The sequence below is a fragment of the Aythya ferina genome, assembly GCF_964211825.1.
Source record: "Aythya ferina genome assembly, chromosome: 20".
Taxonomy (NCBI): Eukaryota; Metazoa; Chordata; class Aves; order Anseriformes; family Anatidae; genus Aythya; species Aythya ferina.
Genome location: NC_140318.1, coordinates 2866776 through 2878388, shown reverse-complemented (window position 1 = coordinate 2878388; position 11613 = coordinate 2866776). Strand labels below are relative to the sequence as shown.

General features: G+C 56.9%; 1 protein-coding gene across 1 annotated transcript; it reads left to right on the top strand.

The window, feature by feature from the left end:
- Positions 1-5055: 5055 nt before the first annotated feature.
- LHX3 (LIM homeobox 3) lies at positions 5056-11179 on the top strand (the record flags this gene model as incomplete). Its single annotated transcript, XM_084494120.1, has 6 exons — positions 5056-5125; positions 7714-7885; positions 8413-8615; positions 8813-8964; positions 9054-9225; positions 10761-11179. 6 exons carry the CDS (start codon positions 5056-5058, stop codon positions 11177-11179), a joined length of 1188 nt encoding a protein of 395 aa, XP_084350246.1.
- Positions 11180-11613: the final 434 nt, after the last annotated feature.

The window sequence follows — 11613 nt, the reverse complement described above, 5'->3', positions numbered from 1 at the left end:
CCGTTTGCATCAATAAGCCAGAGCAAATTTGTAGATCTGGAAATACTACATTTCTTAGGATGCCTGAATGGTTCCGTTACCTTACAGTAATTTTTCTTCCTGTGAGTCAGCACAAATCCTTCGTTTGGCAGTGCCAGCTCTGAGATCAGAGGGAATGCCACCTGCCAGCTGTAAAGCTGGCTGTACAGTGCTTAGAGCAGCCGATCGCTGTTCTGCTGCTGGAGTGCTCTGCTGTTTGGGTCAAGAAAGGTTTTAACTGTGGTCCAGTCCAGGAGCTGCTCCGTTCTGGGATGTGGCAGCCATTGGGAATAGGGCAGTTGCTTTTACAGATCTGTCTGGGATCCTAGCTGAGAGCAATTACAAGACAGCATGAAAACAGTTATAAAATTACCATTCAAAGTAGGAGTTCCTTTCTGCTCCTAGCTGTGGAGGATAATTCACGTCCTGGATAGTGAAGTTTATAATCCTATCCAATGTAATTGAGCATGTTCTAGTTATCCATTACCTAATCTTTAGTTAATCCTAATAGGTTTTGGCCTCAATGTTTTCTTGTGGCAGTGAGTTCTACAGATTAATTATGTTATATAAAAAGGCTTTTCCTTTCAATTCTACATTTCCAACTTTTAATTTAATTGAATGTTCGCTAGCCCTTCTGTTACGTGAGAAGGAGTAGATAGGCCCTGGCCAATTCTTGTATCTACTCTGGTAGTGTGTCATCGTCTTACTTCCATCATAAGCCCCAGCATAGAAAGTTTAAGTTTAAAGCTCAGCAACAGAAATAGTCTAAAAGTTGCTGGAAAAAAAAAAAATCAAGTTATTTTTTCATAACCAAATCTTGCTTATTCACAAAACCGAGCATTTCTGACCAGTTTCTGCAGCTTCCACTTGGAATAACAAAATGGAGCCAAAGCTGATTGCCCCTTTTTCTTTTAAGTCTCAAAATAATGTACAAATGCACATAACGTAGTGCAACCCTGCGTAGTTGTAAACATGACAGAAGAAAAAAACCTCCCTTTGCGTGACACTGTTAGTCTGATGTACACAGAGGTCCATTACCTGCAGTTCCTTTAAGCCACCTTTAAGTTCATTTATGGACCCGATGGCTCTTGATCCCATGTGAGAAACTTGACCCCATGGGGACAGTAGCTCCCTGCTGGAAGCCGCCTTCTGCAGTTCCTCTCGTGCAGACTTCTCTAATTCTGACCCAGCAGCATCAAGCCTGGGCTTTTTAAGGATCCTCACTGTTCTGATGCAACGAGGCATTGTGGTTTCCTGCTTTATAGGTTTGTAAGGGTCACTATAAATATAGCACTTGGACTTGACTACTAAAACAACTTTTAAGCTACTGGAAAGAGCTGCCCAAGGGTAGCAGGTTGTCCAGCCTGCTTGATCTGTGCTTCGTGCTGGGATCCAGTGAGAAGTCCCTACTACAGGACCTGAGTTGAGGGGAAAGCCCAGACTTGCCAAACTTAAGCTGGTAAAATAGTCAACTTCTAACTGACCTAATCTGGGGAAATCTTGGTATGAGCCAGCAATCAAAGAAGTTCACTTTTAAAAAAAAAAAAAAAAAAGCAAACAGCAAAAGGCAGTACAGCAAGTGTTGGGTCTAGAAAAAGTTCCTAGTTTCTATGGGGCTGTTAATTTCCTCTTGTCAGTATCATTGCACGTTTTGAAGCAGAAAAGCTGAAAATTACTCATGCTGTTCAAAATTTGCTGAATACATTAGCCTGAGTTTGTTTAGTTTTGACTCATTAGTTGTGTTTTCATCTACACAGGAAAGACAAAAGCTTTTGGAGGTTGGTAGGGCTGGTTTTACCATTAAAACAGAGCAAACGTGTTGTTAGAATAAGATTTGGGGTTGTTTTTTGGTTTTGCTACATACCAATAACTATTATGTTACTGTGGCCCTGCTGGAAACATGACAAAGCAAACAGCTACGCAAATTTCCAGTGATGTTTTTTCTTTCTTAAGAGTGTAAAAGCATGAAATTAAGATGTCGATTGTGTCGCTGCTGTAACTCAGTGCTGCCATGTAACTGGCTCAGGCTTTCACTTTAATTGCTCCTAGTGACCTCAGCTGGAAAGGTTTTCTCGACTTTGGACTCAGTTGTGTAAATCTTGGTTTACTTGTTCTTACTTTGTATCTTCATAATGGAATTTTTTGTCCTTTTACGTACTTTGGTTGTAAAGATGCGTTGTGTCTGCTGGGGAATGTGTGATGCTGCATTGCCCCTCTGCACTACCAGTGTCACAAGGAAGTGTTTCCTTTTTAAAGACGCTTCACACCACCTTCTCCTTAGTCCTGGGACTTCTGTTTCTGCATTGTGCTGTACACCAAGTTTCTGCAATGCTATTAATGCTTCCAGTAAGGATTTCTGGCCCTTCGTAATTCACAGAGTCTTCTAAAGAGGAAATATTAAAGCTGCATGGAAAATAAAAGGAATACTGTGCAACGTGGCTGGTGAGAGAAAGAAAAGGTGCAAGTGCTAAAGAAACCTGACTAAATTATTCCCAAGAACTCTAACTTTTGTTTTCCAGCGCTGTACCCATCCTGCTGTTCTCACTCAGAACCGGGTGGGAACCGCCGGCCCAACAAAAGGCCCCAAGTGCATTCTCTAGGCGTGTGCATTGCATATGAGATGTTGAAAATAGTGACTATAACAGTTCAGTAATTTAAATGTTTTATTTATTTGAATTCAGTAACTTGCTGCTTTCATGTCTATTCTTTTGGGGGAGTTGTTTTTGGTTTTGTTTTTTTTTAAACTCTCTCTAGGAAGGAAAAGTGACCATTTTGTACTAAACTGTAAACTAATGTGCTTGTTAAAAATAAATTGCAAACATTTGGGCAAAGTGCTGTGTTTTGGGGTTTTATCTATATTTTCAAGTTCCTTTTAGCTGAACTATATTGCAAGGATAGCTCATATACACACACATTTCCCACCATAACCGTTATTTTATGTAGGTACTTAGTTTTAAAAAGTGCCAGGAACATGCACATTTTATTCCATTTTTTTTCCACGGTTCTCATAACTTCATAAAACATTGGTAAACTTTTGCGGCAGTGACAGAAACACTCTTGGCTTGTGACCAATTATTTTTACATTATTTTTACATCCAAAGGGGCTTTTGTGGAAACCTGCAGAGGTGGTGCCATGGTGTGGAGTCACCTTGTCCCGTAAAGCCCCAGCTGCCAGGACCGTGCCCAGCACCGCGTGCGCGGGGAGCAGCCACCACATACAGCACACACCCCCTTTCTTAAACTGCTTCCTTAGAGGATCAGACTAAAAATCCACTTATAAAACCGAGCTTAAAAGGGACTGCGTGGGTCATCGCCTGCCCCCCTCATCTGCCCCCAGGAGCTGTTTGTGGCCGTGGGGGGTGTCGGGGAGCCCCAGTGCAGCCGGTGCCAGTGATGCCCGGTTGGACTCACTGCCATACCCAGCACTACTGGGGCACGGTACCAGCAATGCTCCACCAGCTCCACCCCTTCCCTGGCTGCACTCCAGCCTGGTGTGCCAGGGTACTTTATTTGGGGACCCCAAATCCTGCTCCCCAAAACGTCTCCATGCTTTATCTTCCAACCCTATGGGACTGAGCTGTCCCCCAGGCTGGGATCTGTCCCCTGGCCACACAGGTATCACTCTCCACAGCTCTGCACCACGCAGGAGCTGCAGGAGGGGAGCGGGTGAAAGGGATCCTGGCCCTCCAGGATGCCCGGGGACGGTGCGGGGCCGACGCGGGCCCTGCTCCCCGGCTGTCCCCACCGCCGGGCGAAAGTCCCCGTGCTGCCCTCCGGCAGGAACATATGTGTGCTCAGAGGCTCCCACCCCTAAGCTGCTTTTATTAATTTGTAATCCCCTGCGAGCAGGAGGTAAAGGGATTCGGGGGATTAGCGGGCTCATAGTAACAACCACAATTATCAGCTCCGGCTGCCTGGGACAAGCAGCGCGCACGCACGCACCCACCGGGCTGCACACGGACACAGACACACGCACCCCAACACCTACACACACACACACGTGTGCACACACACAAACATCCCCAGAATACAGCACAGAACCATCAGGGTTGGAGAAGACCCCCAAGATCATCCAAGCACGAGTGCAATGGCAGAAGACTTGGGCTCGCAGGGGCGCGCACAGCCGTGTGCAGACCCAAACCCGCACACCCCCACGGGTACAGGGGCTGACACACGGCCCTGCACAGCCGAGCACAGCCTGGCACAGACACACGCAGGCTGTGTGTGGACACACGCACACCCACAAGTGCACGCAATTGCGTGTGTGCCCAGCCCTGCGCCGATGTGCACGCACCGTGGCTCTGCACATCTGGAGCCTGCACGTGCGTGCACACAGAAATGCACAAATTTCACACACACAAATACCCAGGCACACACAAACGCACACGCACACACGTGCACACGCACACACACACAAATGCACACACACACAACTCCACGTCCTCCCCATCCTCAATTAACACAATTAACCTCTGCCAGCCGCAGGGCGCTGATCGCCACGGCTCAGACACGCGTCCTCTCCCCGCTCATTAACTAATTAGAGGAGGGGGACGAACCCCCCAGCACCCCACGGCTGCCGTCGGGGGATGCCGGCGCCGCGGGGACAAACGAAATCCAGGCAGAGGAGCGGCGGGGGGGCTGCCAGCCCTGTGGGGGGGGGGACTCCACCCGACGGGGGCTCCCTCGGGCCCCGACTGCAGCGCGGATCCCCCACGGGGGCTTGGCGGGGGCTTTTTGGCACCAGGGGACGGCTGCTACCGGTGGTGACAGCCTTGAACACGCGTGGGACGTCCCCATTTCCCCCCCCCCGGTCCCTCCTTCCCTCCCTCCCCGAGCTCTTTTGTGATGCTAAAGAGCCCCTCGGTGCACCGCGACCCAGCTGTGCCCGGCCCGACGGCTCGGTGCCGCCCCCGGCCCGCCCCCCCCGGCTCTCCCCGCTCCGCCCCGGGCGGCGGCCAAGCCCCCGGCGCTCCCCGCTCGGCTCCGCGCGGCTCCGCCACAAGCGCGCAGCCCCCGCGCACCTCGGACGGCGCCGCGATGCTGCTGGAGAGGGTCCGAGCCGGCTCGGAGAAGGCAGCGGAGCTCTGCCCCTTCCCGAGGAGCCCAGGTGAGGGGGGGGCCTCGCGGAGCCCCGCGGACACACCGGGAGCCCACGGGATCCCCCGGTTCCGCGCACCCCCGGGGGCACCCACGGGACGTGCTGCGGGGAGCTGGGGGAGCCCCGACGGCACCGAGGGGGCCCAGCTCCGCCGCCCGCCGCCTCCGTTTCCCCGTGGTGTCCCCCGTGGGTCCCAGCCGCCCCCTCCCCAGGATCCCGTTTCGGTTCCTGGGTTCCTTCGGTTCATTCCCCGTTGCCGTCGGGTCCATCCCGGCGGGGCTCAGCGGCCCCGCGCATCGCAGGAGATGCGGCACGAAACGGGGGGGCTCCCTCCCGACCCTTCCTCCTCGGCGGCCGCCACCCCCTGCGCCAAATCCCCCGGCTCCGTCCCCCTCCGGAAAGGCTCCCGGTAATTCCTCCCGTAGTCGCGTTTTTCCCCCGGCTTTAACAAACGGCGGAGACGTCGGGGCGGGAGGGAACGGGGCCGCGCTCCCTCGGTGCGAGGGCTTCGAACGAAAGCGGGGAGGGGGCGAAGCGGGGACCGGGACCGGGACCGGGACGAGGACCGGGACGGGGCCGGAGCCGTCGAGGCAGCAGCAGCGGGGCCGGGCAGCCCGGTAGCCCCCCGCCGTCGGGCCGCTGCCCCCGCTTAGCGCCCGCTCCGCCGCCCCGCGGCCTCCCCGCGGTCTCTGCGCGTTTGGCCCCGCGGGCAGGAGGCGAAAACCGGCGCGGGGCCAACCCCCGGGGGTAGGAACCGACCGCACCGCAGCGCCGGCTCCCCGCGGGACGCGATGCCCGTAAATAGGGCCGGGGGCCGGGGAGGCAACGCCAGGGGCTCGGCGAGGCTCTGGGGGGGCTTGGAGAGCTGGGGGGGGGTCTCACCGAGCTGGGGTGCCGGGGCCGGGTGGGTGTCCGTTCGTGCCCCCGGTGCGCGGAGCGGCGCGGTGCTGTTTTCCCTCGGCAAAACCCTCGCTCGGCGGCACACAACGAAATCCGGGCACCGGTCGCCTCTGAACCCCCCCGGTGCCCCCCTCGGCGGTGTCCCGGAGCCCGGCTCGGCCCCCTGCCCGTCCCCAGCCCCGTCGGGGGGCGGCCCCGCCCGGCTTTCGTTTCCGAGCACCCCGGAGCCGTCGCCGTGCCCAGCCGGGAAGGGGCGGCGGGGCGGAGGGGGGGGACGGGGACAGGGACAGGGACAGGGACGTGCCGCTGGCCCGGGGGGGTTAAATACGGCTCGCAGCGATGCCCGACGGCACGGCGGGCACGGCCGGCGGCTGAAAATACCGCGCTGCGACCGCCTCCAGCCCCGGCACCGCGAGGGTGGCAGCGGCCGGGGGGGCTCCAGCGCCGCCGAGGTCCCGGGGGGGTCAGGGAGGGTCTGGGGGGTGTAGGGGGGGGCAGCGCCCGGCTCCGAGCCCCGGCCGCGACGGGACGGGCGGCGACTGCGGAGATGCGGAAGATGCGCGGGGGGCTGCGCCCCGCCTTAGTGCGCCGAGCCGCCGGGGGCACCATGCAGCAGCGTAAGGGACGGGGACGGGGACGGGGACGGTGGCGGTGGCCGTGCCGGTGGCATCCCGGTCTCTCCGGGCAGCTCGGAGCCGGCCGCCGCCGCTGCCCGGATCGGAGCCGTTGCGGGAAATTTTTAGCTCGGGCGATTTTTGCTCTTTTTTTTTTTTTTTTTTTTAAAAAAAAAAAAATATATATATATTATTTTTATTCGGGTATTTTTTGTGCGGGCATTTTTTGCTCGGTCGCGGCCGGGTGTTGCGGGGAGGATTCGGCTGTAAGGACTTCTCCCCCACCCCGCTCCTGCCCGGCCGTACCGCTCCGTGCCGTTATCTCCGCGTACGGACCCCCCTGTGGCCGCCTTTATCTGCATCTGCTCCGGGTGCTCCCCACGGCTGTACCTTTAGCGATGCAGCTCTATTTCTGTACCTCCGTATCTACATTTTACCCACCTGTGCCTAAATATCGATAGCCGTATATTTACGGCGATACATCTGCACATTTTCATTTTCTATCTGCGTATCAGTTCATTTTCATCTCTCTCTACTTCTATCCGTGTCCCTATCTCAGATATTTCTGTATCATCTTTACCGATATCTGCGGGGCGAGGAGACAATCCCGCTGCATTTTATTTTCAGTATAATTTTCGTTATTTTTATAGAAATTTTCTAGCCCACCCCGGCTAGGCTGCCCCGCCGTTATTTGCAGGTGAAATTTTGAAGCGTAGGAAAAGAAAAGGAAAAGAAAAAAAAAAAAAAAAAAAGAAAAGAAAAAAAAAAAAAGAAAAAGAAAAAAACGGAATAACTGCGAGGAGACTCTCGAGCTTTTCGGCTCGGCCCGGGTTAATTCCTCCCACCCCCCCCCCGTCACCTCCCTTCTTATTTTCCCCGTCGCCCCCGGGCTCTTCGCAGAGGGAGCTCGGCTCAGGGCCGCTCGCAGGGCGCCGCTCCAACGAAATTGAACGAAAAAGACATTTTTTCGTCTCGGAACCCGGCCGTCCCCAAAGGGGGGGACCCGGAGAGAACCGGGCCGGGGTCGGGAGGGGGGAAACGGGGCCGTGGGGGCGGCGGCTGACGGGGGGCTGCCTCCCGCAGAGATCCCGTTGTGCGCCGGCTGCAACCAGCACATCGTGGACAGGTTCATCCTCAAGGTCCTGGACCGGCACTGGCACAGCAAGTGCCTGAAATGCTCCGACTGCCAGACGCAGCTGGCCGAGAAGTGCTTCAGCCGCGGGGACGGCGTGTACTGCAAGGAGGACTTCTTCAAGTGCGTGGGGCCGGGGGGCAGAACCGAGGGGGCAGAAAACATCGAGGGGGCAGAACCGAGGGGCAGGACCGAAGGGGAGGCACGGCGGGGGAGCCCCGAGGGGTAGGAGCCCCGAGGGGTAGCCCCGTGGTGTAGTAGCCCCGAGGGGGCGGTGGGGTAAGCGGAGGGGTAGTAGCCCCGAGGGGTAGGAGCACCGAGGGGTAGTAACCCCGAGGGGTAGCCCCGAGGGGGCGGCACGGCGGGGGTAGCCCCGAGGGGTGGCAGCCCCGAGGTGTAGCAGCTCTGAGGGATGGTAGCTCCGAGGTGTAGTAGCCCCGAGGGGTGGTAGCCCCGGGGTGTAGTAGCTCTGAGATGTAGCAGCCCCAAGGTGTAGCATCCCCGAGGGGTGGTAGCCCCGAGGTGTAGTATCCCCGAGCGGTAGTAGCCCCGCGGGGAGCAGCCCAGCCTTCGCCGTCCCGTCCCCCCCCCTCTTCCCCAGCCGCCTCCTCCGCTCTCAGCGGCCGCCGCTTGTCCCCCCCCCCGCCCAGGCGCTTCGGGACGAAGTGTGCCGCCTGCCAGCAGGGCATCCCCCCGACCCAGGTGGTGCGGAGGGCTCAGGACTTCGTGTACCACCTGCACTGCTTCGCCTGCATCGTCTGCAAGCGGCAGCTGGCCACCGGCGACGAGTTCTACCTCATGGAGGACAGCAGGCTGGTCTGCAAGGCCGACTACGAGACGGCCAAGCAGAGAGGTACCCCCCCCCCGTCCCTTCCCCTAAAACCCCGGGGGGCTGGGGAGGTCCGGCCAGGGCCCCCCCTGCCCGTCGGGAGCTGCGGGGAGGGAGCGGGGCCGGCGGCCGCTGCCGTCGGGGTGGGGGGCGTGGGGTGAAGCCGGGGGTCCCGGCTCCCCTCGGGGACCCGGCTGCTGATTTCACCCCCCCGTCGGCAGAGGCTGAATCGACGGCCAAGCGGCCCCGCACCACCATCACGGCCAAGCAGCTGGAGACCCTAAAAAACGCCTACAACAACTCGCCCAAGCCGGCGCGCCACGTCCGGGAGCAGCTCTCGTCGGAGACCGGGTTGGACATGCGGGTGGTGCAGGTGAGCCCCCGGGGATTTGGGGGGACACCTTGAGGTGGGAGGGGGGCCCCATCGGTGCGGAGCGAGCTGCCGGCCTGCCCTGCTCGCAGGTGTGGTTCCAGAACCGTCGGGCCAAGGAGAAGAGGCTGAAGAAGGACGCGGGGAGGCAGCGGTGGGGGCAATACTTCAGGAACATGAAGCGCTCCCGGGGCGCCTCCAAGTCCGACAAGGACAGCATCCAGGAGGAGGGCCCCGACAGCGACGCCGAGGTCTCCTTCACAGGTCGGTCCCCGACGGGGCTTTGCTGTCTAGTTTCACCTTCCTTTTATTTATCCTGATGGCAATTTTCGGCCGGAATATGTGAAAGCAGGTTCCCCGGGTGGGAGAGGAGGGCTTTGGGGGAGAGGTGTTGAGTTCGGGGGCTGCCGTGGTGGGGGAATTGCGGGGTGCAGGACCCGTCCCCATGGGGGCTGCCTCCGGTTTGGGGAATGCTCCTGGCTGCTGCTGGGGTGTCCGAGCTGCCTTTCCAAGGGGCTCTTAGGAATTCAAGTCCCAGAGCCCAGAAGCACTGAGCTGAAGCATCAGTAAAAGCATGTCGATTTTTTAAATCCTTAGAGGCAGTTTTATTCGCGTGGCCACAAGTTTCCAGCTCCCACAGAACCAAACAGCAGCTGCCCCTCTGCTCTGTGCACAAAGGAGATGGCTTCGTGCAGGAGGCTGGGGCTGCACAGCCCCATTTTTGGGGCAGACCACACCTGCTTTTGCTCTCACCTAGCCCGGCTGTCCAGACCCAGGGCAGCTTGCTGCAGGAGCAGGATTTGGCCCTGTGCTGGGGGCTGCTGCTGTGCCCAGGGGCCGCATCCTGCATGGCCCCAGCTTGTGCCCAGAGCAGCCCCAGCACCAGAGGGGCTCTGCTGAGGGTTTCTGGGCTGCGTTACTGCAGGGCTGAGCCGTGAGCATCGCTCCCACGAGCCCAGGAGAGAAGCTGAGATGCAAACCTGTGCCCACCCGTCTGTAGGGCACGTGTGTTCCTGCTCACACAGCTCCGTGCTCCAGCTTCTCTTCTGTGTCCCTAAATACTGTTTGATTTTCAAGCCTGTGTATACACACTGCGCACCAGCGTCATTAAATATGAATATACTATAAATAATAACTAAAAAACGTTGAACAATTATTGATAGCTTGATGCCAGAAACAGGTTTGTATCCTAGGCAACAGAGCAGCTCTCGCCGTCCGTAAAACCCCTGATGAAAGCAAACAATTTTTGCTGGTAACTTAAAAAATATTTTTCAGAAGTATTCTGAAGTCATACAAATACATTTCATTAGCCTGTTCCTGAGCCAACAAATACTGCTGAGATTTAATAGGTTTTCATTTTATTTTTTTTTTTCTGGGCAATGGAAAGTTTTTCTCGAGCTGGTGAGAGCTCAGGTAGCTCCTAAAAAAGGCAGCAAAATTCAAGATAAACCTCAAAGCCAAACAGAAACGCAGAAGTGAAAGATCTTGAACTCACGCTGCCCTTTGAAGGATTATTTTTAAATCAGAGTCTTACATTTTAATATGTGCTTTTTGTGCTTTTCGTGCACATCTTTTAGATCCAAAATGTATTAGACATTTGTACTCAGACAAAATAATCCCGTGGCCTTCTACAGAGACCCGTCAGCAAGGACAGGAATAATAAGGAATTACAAGTAGCGAGCGTGGGGCTGCTCAGCTCCATCCATCTCATCCCTTTATACCCGGGGCTCGTGGAGCTGCCGTGCTGCTGCTGGCGGTGCTGGTGCTCTCCCAGTACAACCAGTGCGCTTCCCTTTCAGACGAGCCCTCCATGTCGGAGATGAGCCATTCCAACGGGATTTACAGCAACCTCAGCGAGGCATCCCCGGCCCTGGGGAGGCAGGCTGGGACCAACGGGAGCTTTGCTCTGGATCACAGCGGCATCCCAGCTCAGGACCAGTACCACGACCTGCGCTCCAACAGCCCCTACGGGATACCCCAGTCACCAGCCTCCTTGCAAGCGCTGCCGGGCCACCAGCCTTTAATCTCCAGCTTGGTTTATCCCGACAACAGCCTGGGCATCATAGGACAAGGCGGACAGGGGGTGCCCCAGCCCATGAGGGTCCTGGCTGGGAACGGACCCAGCTCCGACCTCTCCACCGGCAGCAGCGGGGGGTACCCGGATTTTCCTGCCAGCCCGGCCTCGTGGCTGGACGAAGTCGACCACGCTCAGTTTTGATACAGGATCCAGCACCGTGCAGTGGGAAGGGGAAGGACCCATCGCTCTCAAACACCGTCTGCTCCCGGAGGAAAGGCAGGGACAGGCCGTGAGGCGGAGCGGGGCAGGAAGGCACCGGCACGGCGAGCACCGACGGGCTTTCGGAGGCGGCCCGGCAGTGGGTCAGCAGCGGACGGCGGTCAAAGGGAGACCACGGCATAAGGGACGTCCAAACGAACTGGTCATTGTGTCTTTACTAAACGCCGAGACTTGTGCTTTACATTTTTGATAGAAGGTATTTTGCTTTCTGTTGTCAGTGCATTCTCCAAAGCGAGGACTTGCTCCGTCACCCATCCACGCCGAAAACCTTTTTAAGAGAAAATAAAGTCCTCATCCACAGTAAAAGGTGTGACAATGTCTATATTTCTATAGGAGAAATGTTGATAGTGAATCAC